At 48.0% G+C, this 24,127-nt stretch overlaps 1 protein-coding gene across 1 annotated transcript; it reads left to right on the forward strand.

Moving 5' to 3' along the window:
- Positions 1-11,885: 11,885 nt before the first annotated feature.
- On the forward strand, positions 11,886-13,697 carry LOC120837638 (DNA polymerase epsilon catalytic subunit A-like; the record flags this gene model as incomplete). The annotated part of the gene is made up of 5 exons (XM_042288662.1): positions 11,886-12,033; positions 12,130-12,256; positions 12,340-12,558; positions 12,797-12,942; positions 13,637-13,697. Coding segments are annotated over exons 1-5 (636 nt in total), but the record flags the coding sequence as incomplete, so codon positions are not given.
- Between the last annotated feature and the right edge of the window lie 10,430 nt (positions 13,698-24,127).

The raw sequence follows: 24,127 nt of genomic DNA on the forward strand, positions 1-24,127 counted from the left end.
GTCGCATCGCTCCACATATTGATTTCTAGAAAACATCGCTCATCGCCTCGGTCGCTTGCTCCCGTCGCTTTCATCCGGTTTGCCTCGTCGCGCGAGTGACCGAGCGACAGCGAATCGGGTCGCCGCCGCTTGTCTCGTCGCTCGCCAAATCGCTTACGTGCGGTTTATACTTTAATTTTACCCAAGGACTTTAGCTCTCGAGGTGAGGACACTGCCCGACGCGGAGCGACCAGATCAAGTCCTCTCACGAGCGCATGCCCAACAGCTTGCGGCGAACTACACCGCAGACGAACTAAGGGAGCGGAAGAACGACATGAACGATTTCGCATTCACAACTCATAAGTGCTTAGGTGTCCACGGAATTGGTTACTGCGAAAGCATTAACTGTCCCATGGAGCGAACCGACGTCATCAGCTTCTGAAGCCGCGCCAAACGGCACCTTCCCCTGTCCCAATAGAACGAAGCCTGTTTTATGTAGCAGAAATCTTATGGGATAGGCTTCCATTGGCTGGCGCGCGTCATAGTTTCAAGGAACGAGGCTCCCATTGGCTCTCGCGCGGCGTAGTTCTAAGGAACGCCACCAGAGAAGCCCTCTCCATGGCGGCGCAGTTCACGCAGCGGCCCTAAGCTGCCCGGCCGCCCGGTAAGAGGGAGCGCTTGGCCGCAGCGGAGAGGATGCATAACCGAGCTCAGCGCAGACTTGTACGTAACTTAAATACTCTACTCAAGTTACTGTATCTTAAAGGCCGACTTACGAAACCATTTTCCGCAGGGTAGGAAAGTGCTCCCCAACGACCTTCGCTCCCTTCCCTCTCGCACTCCTTCCTCCTCCTCCCCTGAAAGGGGCGGGTCCGGAAGCTAGTCTCCGTGGAAAGGAGAAGGGGTTTCCTCCTTTCTGGGTGGCAAGGAGGAAACCTCTTCTCCCGCGGAAAATGGTTTTGTAGGTCGGCCTTTAAATACTTTTGTGAGTAACTTTGTATCTTGCAAATACTTTCGAACGTCAGTATTTAGTACTCTAACTTAAATACTTTTTTCAAGAAACTTGTACTCATTTTAAAGTTACTTTTAAGTTACTTTCTACTTTTTATTTTCTTTAGAGGCGAAAAGCTTGGAAAATATTGAACTCCAGTTATTTTGGCTAAGCGTCTGCCATTGCAGATACATTTCGTGCCAGGTAATACAGTGCACTTCCGTGCTTCTGCTGAAAGAGGTGACACGGAGAAGCAGGTGTCGCAGCCTCATGCCGAGCGGACGCGTGCCGTGTCTTCTAACTGGACAAAACGTCGAAGCACATTTTTTTACAATTTGTTTGTGGGGAAGCCCAAGAGCAACAGAGATTCCGAAGCGGAAGAGCATGCGGTGAAAGCATAAGATGTGTGCAAGGCTACAAGCCAGAGGGAGGACATTTGTGTCGGAGAGAGGGTGGGTTCTACAAGTGTCGGGTAAGAGTCGACAGTAAACCGCAGTTTAGTTTTCTATGACTCTATGTTATGGAGTGAAAGCATATAAAAGAAAGCCTTCCAGCTTCAGAAGTGCCTTTGCATCCGCTCGCAGTCGCGCACACCGCTCGGTCGCTTCAATAGGCTCTCTTTAGGTAATGAAACCACTTGCAAAGGCCCTGGATATCATCCAGGCTGACAAGAATATGTTCTCTGGATATTTGCTCCCCACAATCACAGCTCTGAAGCGCAAGTTTGCGTCCTTATCTGCAATCCAACTCTGTGAGCCGCTTAGACTTGCTGTGATTGCTGGCCTTGAGAAAAGGTAAAGTACCGTTTTATTATCCGTAAATTTTTGCTTTTACACATTATAGTGGCCAGAAAATGATAATAACTCTTTTGAAATACTCCGTTCTCTACAGGTTTGACAACGCGATGAAAGACTCTGCTTGTCAGCGCTGTTCTCCTGCCTCAGTTCAAGCTACATACAGTGAGTGCCGGACGGTCAACGGGAGGCAGTGGCCGAGCTAATGAAGGACGAAATCGTTAGTTTGGCACAGTCGTCTATCTACCTTTACAACCGAGGAACCGCGATCTTCAACGGAGCATGATGATTTTTTTTTTTTTTTTGAAGAGTCGGTGGCTACGGGTTTTCAAAGTGATGGTGGACAGGAGTTGTCATCCTACCTGCAATCTGACGAAAAAAAAACAAAGAAGTGGCTCAGATCATCAAGTACCTCACTCTTCACGAACTCTTCCTTCCACACAACGTCGCGGTGCCTTCGAGCGCGTCCGTCGAATGGCTATTCAGCATCGGCGGACACGTGTTTAAAAAAAGAACAGGGGCAGACTATCGGACACGAATTTCGAAAAGCAGCTGTTCCTGAGAGGGAACAAAGCTCTTTGGTAATGGCATTTTGATTTTCTTTTTCGCAAGTGAATAAAGGTTGATTGAATGACGTTTTTATTTTTGTTTCATTCGTATAATTACTCGGGACCTCCTAGAAGCCTGAGTGGCAGCCAAAGTCTAGCTAAGAGATTTCCAGGAGATTCCATAGTAGCTGGGAGGAAGATTTTTTTTTTTTTTTACTTCGGTTGCGCTTGACAATGAATTGCAGAAAAAATTTTAACTTGAGAGTATCTTGAAGGTAACTAGTTACTTTTTTGTAGTATTTTGTACTTTACTGAATTACTTTACAAATTTGAGTATGTAGTACTCTACTCAGTTACTATTTTTCGTGGTACTCAGTAACTTAAATACTTTTAGTATCTTGTACAAGCCTGGCTCAGCGTGCGTGAAGGGGGCACAGCGCGCGCACTCGGCCGTCGGCCGCTACCTCGGCAGGAGCGAAACGTGGCCGTCCACGTCAGTACGCCGCAGACGAACCGCCATACAAGGTCAATCAGGCGAAAATTGTCCCTCATAGACTACCGTGCATTGCAAGCAGGCAAGGGGTTGAATACCCTATATATATCTACGCATAAACATTGTTCCAAATTCTGAACGCTGGGCTTCCTGTATATAATATTCCTGAAATATAGTGAATCTTCTACGCATTGCTCACTTTTTCCTGTCGGTTACCAAGTGCACTGATGGTCACAAAATAAACGCATGATATCAATACGCTTGTTCGATTACCGTGCACCTTCATGCACCGAAGCAGAAAAGTACACTCTCAGAAAAAAAAATGTATTATTACACCCTTTGTCCCATATAATACACCTCAAAACTTCAATTCGACGTACAGCGCCCTATTCGCAACTCCAACGCCCTATAGGTGGCGGGGCGGTAGTTCCAAGATGGCGGAAGAGACGGGGATAGATTCTCCAGGATATCCCGTGCGCCTGGTCGCTGACGCTGGTCAGAGCGCTAAAAATGATTTATTTGTCTACAAATTCGAAACGGTTAGAGAGGAATCATATAACAAGTGACGGAGATGGTGATGCACGTTAGGAAAACGAGCATGCTGTTATTTAAAAAGTTGCAGAAACCTCAAAGTGTGAAGCTTTGTGGTGAGCGAGCGCGTTTTAGGCACCGGCCACGTTATTGTTTGTGGCAGAATATTTTTGACGGTGATGAAGATATGTTTGCGCTTTGCCTAGCCATTAGTGCTCTAAAAAGAAAGCCGCGAACGGTGACCGTCAAGCTTCGGAAGAGCAGCAATACACAGTATTGGTGTCTTCGCATCACAGCCTCTCAAATCGCTGCTCACCGTCTCGGTTTTAGTTTATTGCAACACGTGATCAAACTGCTCCATGGTTATTGATAAAAAGTTTGTTACCGCAGGCTACCGTGCGGTGTAGCATTACAACCGCAAGCTCGCGCTGCGCCTTTCAAGCACGATTTTCAGTGCGCGCCTGGAGCGCTGCCGTGCTCATCAGTAAAAAAAAAAAAAAAAAAAAAAATGTAGTCCTTACACCTTTTGTCACATATACGACACTCCAAAACTTCAGTTCGCCGTGCAGCCCACGGACGTCAAACTGACGACCCCAACTTTTACGAGAGGCTTGATAATGGCGCAATAGAAGATATTAAGCAGCTAAAGTATGCATCAAAGAGTACCGAGAAACAAAAAAAAAAAAAAAAAAAAACACCGAGGTTTTGCAGTAGGGCCGAAAAAACCCCGATTACTTTTTTTTTTTTTTACAGTCATTTACACTTAGGCTATTTTAATAAGTTGCATAACTCGGCTCTCAAGCCGCTTGTGAAAGTTGGTAGCGCCGGTTGAACGTCAGTGCGCTGTACGTCTTACTGAAGTTTAGGGGTGTCGTGCGCTATGCAAAAACTGCCTATTAACATAATTGGCGTGTTTATGGGTTTTATTTATTGCTCTATAAAAAAATATTTTAATATAGCGTACATTTGTTGCACCGTGTTATTTGGAGCATTGCGGTCCCTCTGGCCAAAACTGCGCCTTCTAAGCTCTCGTCACAAACGGCTGGCTAACACTTTTTTTTTTTTTGCGCTTAAAATGATTCAAGCATTTCTTTATTTGCTTTGTAATTACCTGAAAGCAATTACGGGTATTCTGTCTTTTTAAAGTGCTTGGAATAAATGGTCATGTTCCTTATAACGGCCTTAAAACGCGAACCCATTCCCGATTTGTATTGCTCGACATACCGTTGCGCGACGAGTTTTCTCCTACTTATGGCAAGTAGGAGAAAACCGTAGACCGTACTATATAGTTCTTCATTATTAGCGGAAGCGTTTTCCGTCACGTTGAGCACAGATTGAGCTGGCGGCCATGCACAAGATCAGAAATCCGCAGCGTATGCGATTCACAAAAAGTCCCTAATGAAATTAGACCTCCCGGTCCTTCGTGCAAGGTTGCTGCAAGGCGGAGCACAAGAATTCCTATTTTAACGTGCTCACTTTTTTCGTTAAAACTGCTTAACGCATCAAGGCCGACAGTTCCTGCCACCGTTTCCGTGCCGCCGTCGCCGCTGCCGTCCCCGCTCCTCTGGTTCTCCGTTCGTCCGCAGGAGGGCGAGCGGCGCGCTGGAGTTGCGATAGTACGGCCCCAAATTTTACGAGGGGCTTGATAGCCGTGTGGTACAACTTAATAAGATAGTTAATGTACGTATTATTGACTAGAAAATAGATTATCGGAGTTTTCTCGGCCCTACTGCAAAAACTCCATGTTTTCTTTCTTTGGTCTTTGATACGTACTTTAGCAATTTAAGAAGTTATATTGCACCGGTTATCAACCCCGTGGTAAAATTTCGGGCCGTCTGTTCGACTATATATAGGGCGCTGTACGTCAAAATGAAGTTTTGGGGTGCATCATATGGGACAAAAGGGTGTAAGGTGATGCCCTTTTTTTTTAGAGTGTAGGGCGGTGTACATCTGACCTGATCGCAATACACATGCTGGAAGTGCACCGCCCTCACTATTCTGGACCGATGCAGGAGGTGCAGGTAAATCGAAAGGGTATTCTACCTTCGCGCTTGACTGGAATGTTTTGACAGAGAAGGCAATCGCGTCGCATTTGCAATGGACCTTTTCCGAGAAGCGTTCTGCGCACGCGCGAGCGCCCCATGCCAAGCGGCGGAAGTCGGCACGAAAAATCGAGGAAATTCGGAAGGAGGCTGTGAATCAGTGAGTAGAAGACGTAATTGCAGCATATAATTGTGTTACACAAAAAAGGAAAGTGGACGGAAAGAAGAACACGACGTTTGAATGTACACCACGGATGCGCCGCTTTAAGTCGCGTTGGGCACGCGCCGCAGCTCAGACAGCAAAGAAACTGGTAGCGTAGCTCCCATTATCGATTGGTAGCGCAGGTAGGTTACTTCCTCGATTTTTAGTTCGTGCAGCCACCACTTGGTGCCGTCGGTACGTGATAAAGGTCCATTAGCCTCATTTACTTTTATGCGCTTTTGGTTTATGATGCCTGTTTCAACGACATTGTATGTACGATTGTTTATGCAAGTTATTGTAATTTATCATACCAATCTTTTGAAAAGCTGGTGACTTATAAAAAAAGTCGGATACAGTACTTCAATTATACTGGCTGACAGAAATGTTAATATGTCTTGACAAAGATCTCCCAAATGGTGCCAAAATGTAGCAAAGCAAACACGAATTACATACTAATCTAAAATAGTGATTAGGCTCTACATTATAATGAAACTTTTTTTTTTTTTTTGCATGAGTACGTAACTTTTATAAGTTCGATTAGACTTCTATAGAACCGTGTCTTCCTGGCAATTCAATCATACATGTTTAATATCAGAGATATTTTGCACAGTACTACCAATCCACGGACACGGTATATGCGCTGCGGGGACGCTACCGTACCCGCATGCTTACAGATGTAGCGCGAGCTCAAAGTAGCGCGGTGGCGGTTCACGGAAGAGGTATGCTGAAACCCTCTATTAGAAAGTTTTGGTTATAACGCTTCCGCGATCCGTCACCGCAGTGAGCTCACATCACCTCAAAGCACGCTCTTCAGAGCCAGCTCGGCTAGGTACCATGGCCGCGGATCCCACGGACCGCGGTAGGCCAAACCCTCTATTATTCAGAACATGAAAGATCTCACGCATTTTTAATATCGCAAATTAATTTTGTTTTTGATGCTTCGATTAGCTTTCCCTGCAGCTCTCCCTTCAGCTTCCCCTGTAGCAGCAGGGAAAGCGATATTTTTATTATTACTAATAAAACACAACCCTACATACACGAGCCGACGCAGCCTAAAGCACACGATGACGTGCCTCCAAGTTGAATAATTGTTAGTTGTTGCGAAGTTACAATGACATTTTGGGGCACTTAACCTAAATTTCCGAAAACGTCTAGACTTGGTACTGCATGTTGACATAAAATTACAGCAACATGATTTCTTAGTCCAACTAGAGACCTTTCCATTCTTCAGTGGAGAATGAAGAATATGGGCAAATTTATAATCCCTTTTACAGGCAAGCAGAATACCCGTGTTTATTTCTTTGGTTTACATTGGTTGGCGGTATTGCATCAAAAATTTTGTAAATCTAGTTTTTTTGTTTTTTTTGTTTTTGCTTTGCAAGAGGGTATTTAAGGCAGTGTGGATGAGTGGAGGAGCGGGGCCGAAAGAGTTTCAGGATCAAGCACAGGCGCGTACCCAGGGGGGGGGCATGGGGCCCGCCCCTTTCCCCCCCCCCCCCCCCCCCCCCCGAAATCTTCACTTTTGCTGGGGCCTCCCCTCCCCTCCTTTCTTTCTGCTTCCGACACCTCAATTGTAAGATGCCCGAGCTCTTTTTTTTTTTCTGCCTTTCTATGTTCATTTTGTAGGGCAAGAGCGAATTGAGGGCCTTAGCAATTGCCGTCGCAGTTGTAATGACCTGCATGGAGTCTTTTAGTATTTATTTCCTGCCGTCTGCAGGCTTGTTTCCTTTTTTATTGCTTTTTTTTTTTTTCCTAAAATTGAGTTTTTTTCGAAGAGAGGTGGTTTAGCCCAGCATCGCCAGGGGGGGGGGGGGGGGGTGGAGGTGGAGGAAAGGGGGACCCAGTGGCCCAATGGCCCAGTGAAAACTTGTGTACACGTGAGCAGTGGCGTCACAAGGTGGGGAGGGGGGCGGACCGCACCGGGTGCAGCGCTCCCGGGGGTGTCGCGGCGGGCGACGAGCCGGGGGGGAGGTATCGACGCAAGCCTCCGCCCCGGGTGCCGCCGACCTGACGCCACTGCACTTGAGACATTCAACGAAGTTAGACCCCTACGAACAGGTCCACGTCCACGAATCAACCGAGGCATGTAAAGCGCGATCCAAACCAACGCGTTTTTGTGCGCGCGTAGGCCGTGCACTTCCCGGAAATTGCGTATTTCGTGGCGTTTTTGCTGTTTTCGGTGCGCTTTCTGAGTCACAACCAACGAGGTAGGTCACAACCATGTATGCGCGTTGGTTATGACTAGGGTGTGTACTTTCCGGTGTTTATTTGTGAGAAAAATCGGCGGATGTTTTTCGGTGTATATTTATTTTCAGAACACCGGTGTATTTAGGTGAAACGTCTCGCGACGAGGCTAAAATCGGTGAATATCGGTGAAAAAAAAAGAAGCGATTGATCACAGACAGAGAGTTCCAACTTAATTCACATAGTTCATACGCTTCTTCTCTAGGAAGCAACTATGTCTCACACTTGGTTATTATAGTAGATGCAAGCATACTCTCATGCTTGCATCTACACGCAAGGAACGTGCTGCCGTCATGGCAGCACGTTCCTTGCGGTTCGCAACCCGCAATTATGAAAACGCACGCTCCTGTGCGACACGGACGTTGGCAGTGTCTTCCAGGAACCACAGCAACCTCTGAATATATGGCTTGCACCGACATCACTTGGCCAGACACAATGAGGAAAAGGCACGTGAGAGCCTACCCTCCACTGTGTTAATTTTTCACAAAAGGGGGCCATGGGAGACACAATAAGGGAAAGGCGTGTGAGAGCTTAGCTTCCACTGCGTTCACCAGACGCTTTTGACCCCCAGAAAGGAGGGCGGACTGACGCCACCTGCAAGCCATGTATAAACACTGGAAGAATGCAGGATCCACGAGATAACACGTTTGACGAACCTCTACGGGGAAAGAGTTGCGCTAGGTCGGAAACTAGCAACGGCCGGTGTTTTTCGGTTTTAACCAGGGCAAAAATATCCAACCACCGGTGTTTTTCGGTTTTAGCCGATTTTATATTTTCGTCACCGACGGATGTTTATCGGTGTTTTTCGGTTAAAACCGGAAAATACACACCCTAGTTATGACGGTGCGGCTTCGGGCAAGCGGAGAGCGTCTGCGCCAGACGGCAAAGAAACGCGGAGTCGGAACTAGTGCCCTCCACAGATTGGCCGGAAGCAGGAGCGCCCTACGACGTCACAGTGCGTTTTCCGGCGCGTTCAGAAAAAGTTGAAATCCTCCAACTTTCTTATGCGCGCGCGCACGGAATCAGCGCGACGTCACGAAATACGCAATATCCGGGAGCCGCACAGCCTACGCGCGCACAAAAACGTGTGTGAGAAGAGCATCGCTTCGTCACCTGCGCTACGTCGCCATGAGTGTGTTCGAGCTGGCCAAAGCGAAACTATAGCTACGCGCCTGTCGGACGTACTTCAAGGTGGATGCGAATAATTGCGCCACTGCCACTCGTGCTCGATCATGCCCGCGAAAAAGCGAGCGGCGTGTTTTTGGCGACGAATGTAGACAACGTCGACCTAACGCGGCGATCCCTTGGGTGATATTTACGTGTACACGGGTGCAGACGCCAGGGACGGCGCCGAGGGGATGCGAGGGGTGGCGGGCGCCTCCCCTAAAATTTCTTCTGCCACCCCAAGATGAAGCAGCTTTGTACACAAATAATTGCCTACGACGTCGGCTTGAAGACCCAGTGCAACGAGTGTCCAGACTTTAAAGCCGTTCATGCGTTTTTTTTTTTTTTTTCTATTAGCTTCCAGCCACTGGAAGTCGTACCGCGGGTAGGGTGCCTTCATATCTCCCGAACCGCGGGCGAGTTAGCTATCAAGTGCTTTAGAAAAAGCAGCTTCCCTTCGTGACGCCTGCTGGCTTTTCTCCGTATTCCGCTCTGTGGTGCGTATCTTCAGCGGAGACCGGAGACGTGAACGAAGGGGAGCTTAGTTAAAGTCGAGGTCATGGGGAATTCCGCACTGTCTCAGAAAGGGAAGCAAAACCTGGTTGTGAGTCTGAGCACAGGGGGCAGAGGTCCCTGCTGTAATACACCCCCCCCCCCCCCGTCTTCCTCCTCGTGTCTCTCCGCATTTCCCTTTTCAATAAGCACACCGCATAAGCTATCTTGCATAAGCCCGTGGGCGACAGCACCGCAAAGCAACCGCCCCCCCCCCCCCCCCCCCCCCAATTTGGTTCGCCTCCCCACTGCCCCCCCATTATGAAGATCCTGGCGCCGTCCCTGGCAGACGCGGACGTCAAAAGGCAATTTTAGATTCTAGAACCTAGGTGATAAGGTAAGAAATCTAGTTTTGCGTCCGACTTCTTACGATCACACGACACTCCTGGGGACATATCGCATTTGTTCGAACTGTCATGTTGTGTCACGTCTTATTTTAATCGTGTCACGAACGAACGCTTTATTGCATGCTCTAAAGAAAAATCTGGCTCTCGAAGTTCAAAAATTGACGTGTCTGAAATCAAACTGGAACCGAACCTCAGATTCGGTTCTATGCGAAAAGGAATCCCGGACAAAAGCTCACCGGACAAAAGCTCACCCATTTTTTCACAGACCCGGACAAAAGCTCACCAGCAGAAAATTGCATATTGGTCTTAAAGTGCGGACAACTTAGGTGCATGCGTCCGACACTAGAATGCTATGATAAATTAAATCTGACAGGCGCATGGTTTGTTGATTAGAGATTCGAACACAAGCTGTGGCGGAGGCAACGCCAGCCTATCCAAAATCCCGCACAGATTTCTAAAGAGGATATATATATATATATATATATATATATATATATATATATATATATATATATATATATATATATATATATATATATATATATATGAACGAATATGTGCAGATGATTGGCTAAGAAAATATATAATTTTCTTAGCCATTCACTTCAAATATTAACTTGAACCCCCAGAAAACCCATGCGTTAGTAATGAAGAGACATTTTGCCTAACTTTTATGTGCGCGTTTAGCATGACATAAATCAAAAACTTGGATTCACGAAGTTTCTTCGGCGTGGAACAAGGGTACTCCGGCATACCGTGAGTCAATCAAGCTTGATCTTATCAGCTCCACTCAATTTCGGTGACCTAAATTTTTTTCCCAAATCGTTGCTTCTCCGCCTGTTATGGCTTATTTGTCGACACTTTTGCATGGGACGGGGAACCAGTTCTCCTAAAAATGGTGCAATGTCCGCGTCCGCACTTTATCCCACCCCCGTGTTTCGCCCTGGTTGTAGAAAAAAAAATTAAGTGAGCTTTTGTCCGGGTCTGTAAAAAAACGGGTGAGCTTTTGTCCGGTGAGCTATTGTCCGGTGAGTTCTTGTACCGTTACCACGAAGAATATTCCTGCCGTTCTGAAGTCCTCTGCTGACAGAAACTCTCAAAGTTAACGTTTTATTTTATTTTTAAGTTTGTAAGTTTTTGCTCACAAGCCCGCGTTCAGGCTGAAAAAAAAAAAAAAAAGTTATATCTGGGCGAATATTAATTAATTTTTCAATCAATCTTTATTTTCATAAGAACTCAAGTGGTGATTTTTTCGAATAAATATCTTCGCTGTCCGGAAGAGTCGGATGTGTGCATCTTTGATCTCAAAATTAAGCGATCAACGTGAAATTGACGCTCGCGAGACAGAGACTGTTCGTGCTCGACGACCGCGGCTCGCTGCCTCTTTTATTTCGCTAAGATCCGCCATAGAAAAGTTGCCCAGTCAATTTCGAATCATTACAGCACTTCAAGAAACCAGTGGAAGTGGAAAAGGTAACAAAAGATCGACTGAATTGCGGAATGCCCGAAACATAGCGGTTTTTTTGCCCTTTAAAAGCACGCAAACAAAACCCAAACCGTGTTTTCGGCTCCCTGTCTTGGCGGCCGAAAGTGGCCCGAATCCTTGTATCAATGAGGTTGCCTTGTATTCACGGTAAAAATTTATTTCCCTATTTCAATTTTGTAACTGTAACTTTAGCAGGATTACTTTTTCCCCTTAGTAACTGTAACTGTAACACTGTCACATTTGATCAGTAACGTGTCTATTTATATGCTTAGTTCGGGTCTACGCTGTAGCCCTGTAGCTATATTCCCATTGAAGGCAATATTTTATTGAAATATTTTTTACCGTTCGTGAATATTACAGACCCTTCGGATTTTTGTAATGTAATAAGAATCTTGAATTGAAAAAAATATCAGAAAACGAAACTAAACGTTTTAGTTTTGTTTGTAGCGCCTTTACAAAGTAGCGGTGGAAATGTGAGCTATGGAGTAAATTTGGCGGGAGCTGTTAAAGAGACGGCCGGGTAATCGCCACGCTGCAGAAAGTTCAGAATGACCTAAAATTATACAGTTTATGAGCCATGGTGTGGCAGAATACTGGTCGGTTGAAGTTCGGCAAGTTCGACAAGGCCGGAAAAAGCGGTGACGACGGCAAACTCCCAACGTAAGCTGAACAAAGCTCCCATACCGTTCTCTGAACGTCTCGTGCTTTCGCTCCTTAGTTTCGCCCGTTTCACGAAATGACTTGATTTCTTCATAGGAGAGATGACACGTCGGAAAGGCGACTTCTAGAGTCACTTTCTAACGACGAGCTTGATGCCAAGTTCGGATTCAAACGGCACCAGGAAGGAACCGAAAGGATCGGATGGCTTATCAACATACACCCGGTAACCAAATTTTGGCACTCGCTATGGGTTTAATAAATGACATTTTAATGTCTACCCTCTAATGTGATTATACATTTTTGCAGACGGAAATCCTGAACGAAGATAAACGCCTGATCAGTGCCGTCGATTACTACTTCATCGAGGAAGATGGAAGCCGCTTCAAAGCTTCGCTGCCATACGAGCCTTACTTCTACGTCGCCGCGAAGCCGGGCACAGAGCAAGAAGTTATTTCTTTCCTCACCCGAAAATACCAGGGAACTGTCGTGAGGGTGGAACAAGTTCCAAAAGAAGATCTCGATCTGGTAAGAGTTTGCAGTATTTTTCGCATCGTGTGTGGTTATGGTAACAACTTCACTTATGAGTCAAGGTCCAAATTCGCTTGTCTGAAGACAAGCTTTGCTTTCTGTTCTTACCTCATCGCAGTTGCTCGTCTGTAAGTTAATACTGTGACTCCGTGTTAAGTAATGGTGTTTATATATGTGTCACTATTTCCTAGGTTTTGTATCTCCCAGATTTGCAAATTGTTTTGGGCAATTACAGCCTAACCACCTAGTGGGTTTGAAGAGGACCTACCTGAAGCTGCTATTCCTTTCTGTGAACGACCTGATAAAAGTTCGAAAGGAACTGCTTCCAGCCATCCGGAAAAACCTGGAGCGACAGACTACCTCGTGTACACGTGCACTCGGGTGAGTCGTTGGGCCTAGATTTACCGTAAAATACCAAGCAAGCGCCCACTCAAAACGGACCTTTTGTAGAAACATCGATTCGAGGATAAATGGTTCTAGTATCCTTTCTCTTCCTTCTGGCCGAGCAGAGAGGGAAGATCGTTTCATTGTGTCGACTTCTGGGCAGAAGATTACGCACGATGAGGACAAGGGCGAGTTTGGGGGAGCCGTATCTAGGTCACAGTGCCTCAGTGGGTAAGCAGGATGTGGCTGACGCTTTGGGTGTCGAACGGGTGGGAGAGGCCTTGCGCGCACATAGTTTTCTAGCCACTTAGTCTCGAACCCAGTCGCATGTCTAGGTGGCAGCACATATTTGCCAAAAGGTCCATTTAAAGATAATCGCAAAAAAATCGGGGATGGGCGCTTGTCCAGTCATCAATTTTACATATCAATTCAATGTACTGTGCATATTTCCTTAGATCTTACAAATTTGGGAATGGGCACTTAATGTGGAATGGGCGGATGCGTGGTATTCTACGGTAGTCTCAGAACTGCACCAGTTGTAAGTCTGAGATGAGAGGGCAGTAGTGGAGATCAAGCTTCATCCAAAGGAATCCATAGTAAAAGAAAGGATAATACATCATTTATTGCACTGTTCCACCTGTCCCACTATCTATTTCTTCCAAATGTAGCATGATAATTTTCTTTGTTTCAGGATGACTTTGCAAACAAGTAAAGCTACAGCTCCACCGAGCCAATCATGGCCGGTTGGGGTGAGGCACGTGACAACATACAGTGTTGGCATACGTTCCTCCTATAGGTGGTATTCACCGGATGCCACATTTGATGGGACTGCTCATAGTGCATACTCGGGATGAGTTCTTATTTATAGTCCCCCTAAAAGACAATCTTGATGGTGTGCATTATACGTGTTAGAAGCGTTGTGGAAGCTTGCCATGAACACATGCTCGGCAACAGCGAGCTCAGCTGTGGCTGCCAGTGAATACCAACTATAGAGAGCTGTCATGCACTTAGTTCTGGCACTCTTAAATGACATACGCGAGCTGTAGTATTTGCTTCTTGCCAAGTTATAGCAAAATATAGTATAGTGGCAGCTTTTTATGCGGCCAGAAATTTTAGTATTACGCAGAGGCTCATGGCTCATGCTGACGAGGTCTGCAATGCTGTTCAAATGTTGACTGCTACTGAACTCACGATTTTTCCACTCGGTATTAAAGGGCAACTCCGCTTCATTTTTGATATTTACAAAACTATGTAGCCCTCTTCAGTATCATATAGGAAGACCCCATGTCAAATATTACGGTCTAATTCCGTCTATATATTTAATAAACTGGCCAGCAAACGTTCAAGTGAGCCAAGTCACCGAAATCTACCAACTTTTCTTCTCTCGTCTGAACCTTAAATTCTTTTACGGCTCAATTAAATCGTTTTTAACATTTTTTTTTTTGCGTGGAAGGTCTTGTGGCGTACTGCATGCAAGGCTTCAAATGAAATATCCACGTCGCGCTTCTTACAGTAAACAAAAAATTTAAATATATGAGACAAAATAAAAAGAAAAGGAAAAACATTTCTACGGATATCTTATGTAAAATAAGTGAATATGACTTTCTCGCTATCGTTTATCGCGTGTCGGTACAGCTCCGGTGCACAAAATGGGAACAGCAGCCTTGCCCCGACGTACAGAATGAGTTAATTGAGCGTTTGGCAACACATTTGTCTATAGATAACACTAAAGTGGAATACCGGTTTAGAACCGGCGGTACGTGAAAACTTCCAAGCGAGATTTACTCCGAAAATGCACATTGTTTTTATCGGATACACCGTTCTACCGTTTCAAACTTACTTAAAGCGGTAAGATTACGTGACTGAAACAAAATGGCAATTAAAAACCAAACAAAGTACAGCAACCCGTACCACAAGTCAAGTTCTTCCGCACACTTTTAATTTATATCCATCCATAATTACGCGCATAATCCTTGCCGACGTAGGTGACCTTCCTTACAACATACATCCCACACTGGATCAAAGTTTGTACGTCAAGAAGAAGCAAAGAAACCAGCGTACACGAATGCCATCAATTTAATGAAATCTACCATCCACAAGCTGGCGCGTGTCCCCTCTTTCCTCTCTCTCAAAAAGAAGAAGAAAAAAAGGTTGTTTCCGTCAAACACAAGACACTACGTATCAATAAGCACGTGCCAAGACTACAAATCGAGGACGTCCCAGCTGCACGCCTCGCGAGACGAGGAGTAGTGATCTATCCAAAAACTCGCCTGTTGAGCGTCTCATGGTGGCGTTGTCCCGTTGCCGGGAGGCTCCCGTGGTCAGGACCGCATGAGTTCCCTCTCCAAAACAAGGTATCCGAGGGCCGAGAAGCCCGTGTCCGCGCTCGCCTCCAGCCGCGTATCCGAGAGGCGTGTGAGTTTGTGACGCGCACGCCCCGCGCGTGAAATCGCCTCGAGCGTCCGTATCAGTGCCAACGTCGGCGCACTTTGGGCTACGGCCAGGTGCCGGGCGCCTGTGCCGTCGGGAACCCTGCCCCTCTGCCCGTTGCACCCGCGGCACCGGCGGAGACCTGTGAGCCGCGTCGCGGGCGAGCGACGACATCTATCCGCAGCCCGCTGAAACTGTACTCTGTTGCAACGTAACTTGGCAAGCGGCGAAAGCAACGGCGCAAGCGAGCCAATCGAAGCCTCGAATCGACGCACGCAAAACGAAAATATATCTTCAGGAGTGGAGCTCCTTTCTCGGAGGGATGTTCCGGGCTTCGCTCCAACGTTCTGATTGGCTCTATAGTGGTCCGTAACGTTTGCTTTTTGCCAAGCTATAACGAAAGACCTCGCATAATCGCCCCCGTATTATCGCAACTACTGTTCATCAGCTACAGGACTGGCGACGCACGTACATCCATACATGGTGAGGTGAGCGTTTTTTTTTTTTTGTTTTTTTTATTTTTGTTGATGTAAAGGGATATTGAACCGAAATTTCGAGCTCACAAAACAAGGCTAGACGGATAGACGGGACGCTGCCTGCCGAAGCCAAAGAAACATCACTCATACAGCGATTTCTCTAACGTATCGCAGTATTTTTTCGAAAAGAAGCGCGCGATTGAACACGTACGGCGAGGTCGACGAGAGAAGTCACGTCACGATTCTCCTTCCCTCTCCTCTTCGCTAAAGCCCGTCCCGTCGGTCAAGCTGGTGAACCGAAGCGAGGAGGAGAGAAGCGAGGCCGCTTCCCCTCAGTCTCAAATTTTCCATGAGGACAATGACGTCATAGCCCTCGCTTGATTGCGCCTTTCTTTTCCACAAGTACGGCCATCCATTTGAGATATCGATGCATGAGTGATGTTTTGGGTGTTCGTAGCGTCCCTTCAACGCTTCTACGGCCTTATGTTAAAAAAATTTGCTATACAAACTTGAGCTTCAGGAATGCGCAAGAGTATCGGCATTTCTTTTTTTTTTTTTTTAGGTTCGTTTTGGAGATCTAATGAGGTAGTACAACTCTTATACTTTCCCCTAAACGCGCTGGAAGATTTTAACAAAATCCAGAAATATTATGATTATAATGCATTTAAAGGGACAATGAAGACGATTTTATTTAATTTTTTTAAATGGTGTTTTAATCCTTCTTGGGAACATAGCATGCCGCCCAATTTTTTGTAGACATTTATGACGCGTATTTATGTGCCGACGAAAGAAGTAAAGAAACCGAAACTGAACCATCTCCAGTCTCGTTTCTGGGCCTCCGAAAACGGAGGTGACGTAGGGAGTGACGTCAAGTGTGAATAGTCGGTATCGGTAGTATTTAGGAGATCGAGACTCTGGTTACCGCGGTGGGTTATAGCAGCGCGGTGGCGCGGTCGTTGCGCCGACTCTGTCAACGTGGACGAATGCCGCTCTCGCGAGCGAGTTCGAGCTTCCGTTCAGTGACCGAACACCAACGGAACGGGGGTACGTGTGTGGCGGCCACTGCCATCACCCGACGGAGACCGCCCAGCCGGCAACGAGCGGCCCGCATGCCGAAGGACGGACGCGGGGGAGATGCCGAAGGGAAAGCGGCAGCGATCCCGCCGTTCCGGGATCCGGTTCCTCCGCGGACGTCCTCTTTTTGTCGTCAAAGAACACGAACAGCTACCCACACGTGAAAACTAGCGTCGCCCGAACGAATACTGGTCTTCAGTCGACCGTTAGAACAGCCATGTACAGCTACCATTTTGCAAAATCTTTCGAGTACCGTGTTCTTTTTTAATTTTATTTTGTTGGCCCATAGTTGCTCGTTGCCGGTTTCGCGTCCAGCGTAGCAAAAAAAAAAAAAAAAAATGATGCTGCTTTATTTACGGTTTAGTAATCATTTCCGATCCGATTTACACTTTTGATGGTTATTCAAGCGGGAATTAGAACAGTATTTATAAAAATCGCGAACTAAAACGTGACCGAGGGCACGTTTCTCGTTTCGACCAATCGCGGACGCGTCTCTTGTGACGTCGCGCTCCTTGGCCCCGCATCGATCACGTGAGCTCCGCTTCTCCTGGCTTCTCCCGCAACTCTTGGGGCGTCGCCCCAGTCGATCCCGGTACGATTATTACCGCGACTGTTATTTGATTTGCGCGGCACACAAGCGCCGGTTTCGGCTGAAATTTGGGCAACGTGGCCTGAGACGTGCCTGGAACCCAGTTCAATCGCCAAAAAGATCTCCGAAATTGCCTTCATTGTCCCTTTAAATGCAAAGGTGCAAGCGAGCTGGACAAGAATAATGGAAATGAACCCTGGAGAAGGGGAAAAAAAGGGACAAAGGACAAACACAAATCTCCAAACACAGCTAGGTGACTGGTGCGCGACCGAAAAAATCCGCCTGGTCCGGGTATCGAACCCGGGACCTCTCCATTACAGGTGGAGCGCTCTACCAACTGAGCTAACCAGGGGTTAGACGTCAGTAGAGCAAACAGGTTTTATCAACCGCCACCAGTCTAACACGAACAGGGGTGAAGCTTGCAAATTAAGGTTATGATTATAATGCATTTAAATGCAAAGGTGCAAGCGAGCTGGACAAGAATAATGGAAATCAACCCTGGAGAAGGGGAAAAAGAGGGACAAAGGACAAACACAAATCTCCAAACACAGCTAGGTGACTGGCGCGCGACCGAAAACATCCGCCTGGTCCGGGTATCGAACCCAGGACCTCTCCATTACAGGTGGAGCGCTCTACCAACTTTTTCCCCTTCTCCAGGGTTCATTTCCATTATTCTTGTCCAGCTCGCTTGCACCTTTGCATTGAAATGCATTATAATCATAACCTTAATTTGCAAGCTTCACCCCTGTTGGTGTTAGACTGGTGGCGGTTGATAAAACCCGTTTGCTCTACTGACGTCTAACCCCTGGTTAGCTCAATTGGTAGAGCGCTCCACCTGTAATGGAGAGGTCCCGGGTTCGATACCCGGACCAGGCGGATTTTTTCGGTCGCGCACCAGTCACCTAGCTGTGTTTGGAGATTTGTGTTGGTCCTTTGTCCCTCTTTTTCCCCTTCTCCGGGGTTCATTTCCATTATTCCAGAAATATGACCGTTATGACTGCTTTAAGCGCATTTTGAAGCAAGTTATTAAATTAAAATTACGCGAACAATAAAACGGACAAAAGGAATTATTGTACGTATTTGCTTTGTGTAAATAAATTTGACCGGGCAGTTTTCGCTAGATTTGTTTTCAATAAGTTCAACGAGATGGCGGAACCATACACCAAATGTTAACCAAATGCCCCAAGGCCAGATCGTCCATTTGTTGTTGATGTTTTCTCGAGCTTGCACGGAGGGCGACTCGTGGCATGCGTCGCCTGACACCGCCGAGATCAGTTTTGCCCGTTTTGCCGGAGTGTGGTCTCTGTAATATGGGAGCGATAAGAGGCGACGGATATATGGCGGAGTAATGCCACGGCAACGTGCAATGTCTCACCTCCGCGCGCCATGCCGCGGCCGACGAGCGCGACCATCGATACGAACATACCACGCGACCTCGCGCTCCGCGAGCCCCGAGGACAAACCGAAATGTCACGTTCTCTCAGTAAAGTCCCCTGGGTCGCTAAGCTTGTCAACAAAAATATTCTTTGTGTTATGACATAGTGGGGGGAGGAGCCGAAAGATTGCCTGCGAAGTTTTCTTTTCTTTCAAACCCGCAGATCCGTTTGTCCTCGAGACGTTTTTCGTTGAAGGGACGATAAATCCCTACTCCTCCCTAGGTGCCGAACAACAGCATCGCGTAGACGACCGTGGCTCATACGTGTGACGTCACGACAATGATTATCAGCTGCGATCGACGTGTTTGATGGTCTCTAAAGAGCACGATGGATGCTTGGGAATTGCATTTTAAAATCAACACCGTCGAAGTTCATTGCCTGGTATCGTTCTTATTTCCGCCGATAAAGCAGAATTTACTAAAACGCGTCCCTGCCGTTCTTTTGATTTATCTCGGTGGCCAAAGTGTAGCCCGACGTGGCTAGGTCACAACCAGCCGACTAGCGTTGCCCACTTTCGGGCGAATTTCGCCTCCGGGCGGTTGTCCCTTCGTCGGCGGGATAAAATCATTTTATGGTACACATTCGCAGATCAGTCAGTTTCGGATTAAGTATGTGTTCATCAACGGAAATAAGGAAATAAAAGTAATGTTCAATATTTCCAGTGATGCTTCAAGAACGCGAGAACACTAAACTTGTCATCGTCCATTTGTACACGCACCATCAAATTTGTCACTCACAACTGATAATCCTGACTCCGACGTCAAAGTTATCAACTATAAAAGGACGTCACTAATCGCGCCCGCACACTGCGTGCCTTGGCACGAGTCTTTCGCTTGAAAGTCTGCCATGGCCGCTCTTGAGTTAATGGAACGCGAACCGCTTTAATTCCAGAATCTCTTGAACCGTTATTTCGAAAATTGCAGGCTGTGCTGTTCCTCGTCGTTGCTCATTAGAACACCTCTAAGCAGAGTCGTCGAAACAGGAGGATGGGGAGGGGGGCGATTTACCCCCCCCCCCCCCCCCCCCCAGTGGCGTCAGAAGAGGGGGCAAGGGGCATAAGGGTGTAAGGGGGGGGGGGGGGGGTATCGCCCCAGCCCCGAATTACCATAGCATTTCAAAGAGTTATAATAAAATATCCGAGGAAAGGAATATCCCCCTTCTTCACCACCATCACCTCCCCTCTCTCTCTCTCTCCCGAACAATTTCTACGGCCCTTCTTGAGACCCCATGTGTGTGTGTGTGTGTTTGTGTGCGTGTGTGTTTGTTCGTTTGTGTGTGTTTGTCGTACCGTAATTTTTTCTTTAGAGCTCAGCTCTTCGGCGCCCGTTTCCGGGTTTCCCGGCGTCGGCGTCGCCGTCGGCGTGACCGGCCCGCTAAATTTAGCGCGAAAATTGACGTCACAAGACCTCAACACCAATTCAATTCCCCGCTACGTGACTTCAACACCAATTCACTTCTCCGCTAGATTGTCATGTGATGTCCTTTTCCCCGCTAAATTTAGCAGAGAAACTGAATCGAAGGAGGGGAGGAGAGGAAGAGGGGAGGAGGAGGGGCATACACTCCTCTCCGTACCCTCCCCTATTCCTCCTCAAGAGTTGAGCTCTAATTTCGCATTACAAAGATTTGTAAACGTCTTTCAACTTTTTTTATTTCCCTTTCTACGGCTTTTTTTTTTTTATCCGTTCCCCGTTTCTCCTTATCTCTCAGACATTACCGACGTCTCTACACAAACCGCCTGTGGGTGACCCCCATTGGCGTTGTTGACAGTGGCGGAAGATGAGCTCTCTAAAGCCGCCCGCGTACACCGCGCACGGCTGTATAACATCACAAAGTTCAATCTTCGCCTCGATTCCAAAGCGAAGATTTTGGCCTCAAATAACTCCTTCCCAATGTTGTGAAACGTCACTTTGTCGTCACCAATAACTTCCACAAACGACAATCTTGCGACGAGAAAGTTCAGAGTATTTACCGCCCGCCTAGGTAGAATCTACGCATCATTGACTCTAACGCGGCGTAGGGATGTAGGGACACGCGGGCGCGACGTCATCAGTGCAGCCGTTCAATCGGCTGGCACCACGGTGTTGCTCGCAAGCGCTCTGATGAAGCTCGCTACGACTTTGTGCTTCACATTCTCGCTGGAATTTGAGGACCGAGAGAGTTTGGATGATTGACATCTCGTCCCGCGTGACGCCATCGTCGCGAGAGTCCAATCAGCAGGCTCTGCAAACTTCGGCCCCATCTTTGTGTTTGACGAGTTTAGCGATGTGTTTGTGATCGTCTTGCAAGCATGAGCGTCAAACGCGCCAATGCACGATGTCCGCGCCTCGTGCGACCTTTGGAAGCAAATGGGAGCGCTCGCTCGTGGCACGTGTCTCAAACGTTGGCACAAAAGTTGTCTTCGGTACTACAACCTCGGAGGTTGAACCCCATGTAAGTAATTTAGTGAGCGACGAGACTAGTGACGGTGACAGCGACGAGTCACCGACGAGCGACAAAGATTTCGCACTTTCTTTCGTCGCATCGCTCCACATATTGATTTCTAGAAAACATCGCTCATCGCCTCGGTCGCTTGCTCCCGTCGCTTTCATGCGGTTTGCCTCGTCGCGCGAGTGACCGAGCTACAGCGAAGCGGGTCGCCGCCTCTTGTCTCGTCGCTCGCCAAATCGCTTACGTGCGGTTTATACTTTAATTTTACCCAAGGACTTTAGCTCTCGAGGTGAGGACACTGCCCGACGTGGAGCGATCAGATAGAGTCCTCTCACGAGCGCATGCCCAACAGCCCGCGGCGAACTACACCGCAGACGAACTAAGGGAGCGGAAGAACGACATGAACGATCTCGCATTCACAACTCATAAGTGCTTAGGTGTCCACAGAATTGTTTACTGCGAAAGCATTAACTGTCCCATGGAGCGAACCGACGTCATCAGCTTCTGAAGCCGCGCCAAACGGCACTTGAACTACCCTGTCCCAATGGAGCGAAGTCTGTCATCTGTAGCAGCGATCTAATGGATAGGCTCCTATCGGATGGCGCGGGTCATAGTTTTAATGAACGAGGCTCCCATTGGCTCTCGCGCGGCGTAGTTCCAAGAAACGCCGCCAGAGAAGTCCTTTCCATGGCGGTGCAGTTCACACAGCGGCAGAGCCGTGTAGGAGAGTTTGGCCAATAGGCGGAGCAAAGGCCGCCGCCAGCGCCGAATATTCCCCCCGCGCTTAGAGCGTAAACTAAATTTGTGACACAGCGTCGACCAATCAGGAGACCGCGACGTCACAATATTGCAAACGGCATTCAAAGCGTGAAAGAGAGGCGTTCAATCTCGGCCTCTCTGCTTTATCTCACAAATGTCGGCCGTGAAGACAAAGCTACAGGCGCGTGAACCTAGCTCAGCAAAACGCTTTTGTTTGTACGAGAACTCGTGCATAGGAGCCCCTTTCCAAAGCCACGCGCTCGTGCCCATGCCTTTCTCTGCACTGCTGATGTTGGTTTCTTAGAACAGCGTCCTGTGACTGGCGGAAAGGAAACAGCGCAAAGGGTGGGGAGCGCGAGCGTCTCGAGACGCGGAGTCCCGCTCGGCTCGTGCGCTGGCTTTGGCAGTGCTTTCTTTCACCGTCTCAACTGAGACGCTGTTTCTAGCAAGTTGGCCCTGGTTTGGAGCGCACGTTCGTTTATTCTGCACTTGAATATTGGCGTGACGAAAACCTCGCACGCACAAAGTTTTCAGTCACTCAGAGTTACACCTTTTAACTCTAGCGACGCTAAAACGGCTTGAATTAGTCGTGTCACAAATTTAGACCTCACAACCACCGCTAGGGACTGTTTCGCGGCCTGTGATTGGCCCCGAGATGCTCGCCTATTCAAACCAATGTATGGCCAAACTCTCTCGATAAACGGCTCTGCACAGCGGCCCTAAGCTGCCCGGCCGCCTGTAAGAGGGAGCGCTCGGCCGCAGCGGAGAGGATGCATGGCTGAGCTCAGCGCAGACTTGTACGTAACTTAAATTCTCTACTCAAGTTACTGTATCTTAAATATTTTTGTGAGTAACTTGGTATCCTGCAAATACTTTCGAACGTCAGTATTTAGTATACTTAAATATTTTTAGAGCGCAGCTCTTAGGGGCCCGTTTCCGGCTTGAGCGGCGTCGGCGTCGCCGTCGCCGTCGGCGTAACCGCGCGGTGCATTATGGGAAATGTCCCATAGTGCACCGCGCGAGCCCTCCACCGGGGTCACGTGACCTCGTGGGGGGCATGTGACCCCCCCCCCGAGGTCACGTGACCCCCCGAAGCACGTGACTCCCCTGAGGTCACGTGACCCCCCGAGGTCACGTGACCCCCGCCGATGTCGCGTGACTCCCCGATGACGTCATCGTCACTGATGACGTCACCGGCATCCACATCGTCATCGTCATCATCACTGATGACGTCACCGGCATCCGCATCGTCATCGTCATCATCACTGATGCAGTTACCGACATCCACATCGTCATCGTCATCATCACTGATTACGTCATCAGTGACGTCACTGATGTCGTCACCGGCATCCACATCGTCATCATCACTGATGACGTCATCAGTGACGTCACTGATGACGTCACCGACATTCGCATCGTCATCATCACTGGTGAAGTCATCAGTGACGTCACTAATGACGTCATCGGTATCCGCATCGTCACTGATGACGTCATCAGTGACGTCAGTGATGACATCATCGGCATTGGGGGGTCACGTGACCCCCAAGGTCACGCGACCCCCCCTGGTTAGTTGAAGCCCCCCCCCCCCCCCAATGCCCCAATGTGACACAGAGAAGCAGGTGTCGCAGCCTCATGCCGAGCGGACGCGTGTCGTGTCTTCTAACTGGGCAAAACGCCAAAGCACATTTTTTTTTACTATTTGTATGTGGGGAAGCCCAACAGCAACAGAGATTCCGAAGCAGAAGAGCATGCGGTGAAAGCATAAGCTGTGTGCAAGCCTACAAGCCAGAGGGAGGACACTTGTGTCGGAGAGAGGGTGGGTTCTACAAGTGTCGGGTAAGAGTCGACAGTAAACCGCAGTTTATTAGAGCGCAGCTCTTAGGGGCCCGTTCCCGGCTTGAGCGGCGTCGGCGTCGGCGTAACCAAGGTCACCCCAAGGTCACGCGACCCCCCAAGGTCATCCCAAGGTCACGTGGCCCCCAAGGTCACCC

Source organism: Ixodes scapularis, unplaced genomic scaffold (genome assembly GCF_016920785.2).
Source record: "Ixodes scapularis isolate PalLabHiFi unplaced genomic scaffold, ASM1692078v2 PGA_scaffold0__279_contigs__length_252992795, whole genome shotgun sequence".
Taxonomy (NCBI): Eukaryota; Metazoa; Arthropoda; class Arachnida; order Ixodida; family Ixodidae; genus Ixodes; species Ixodes scapularis.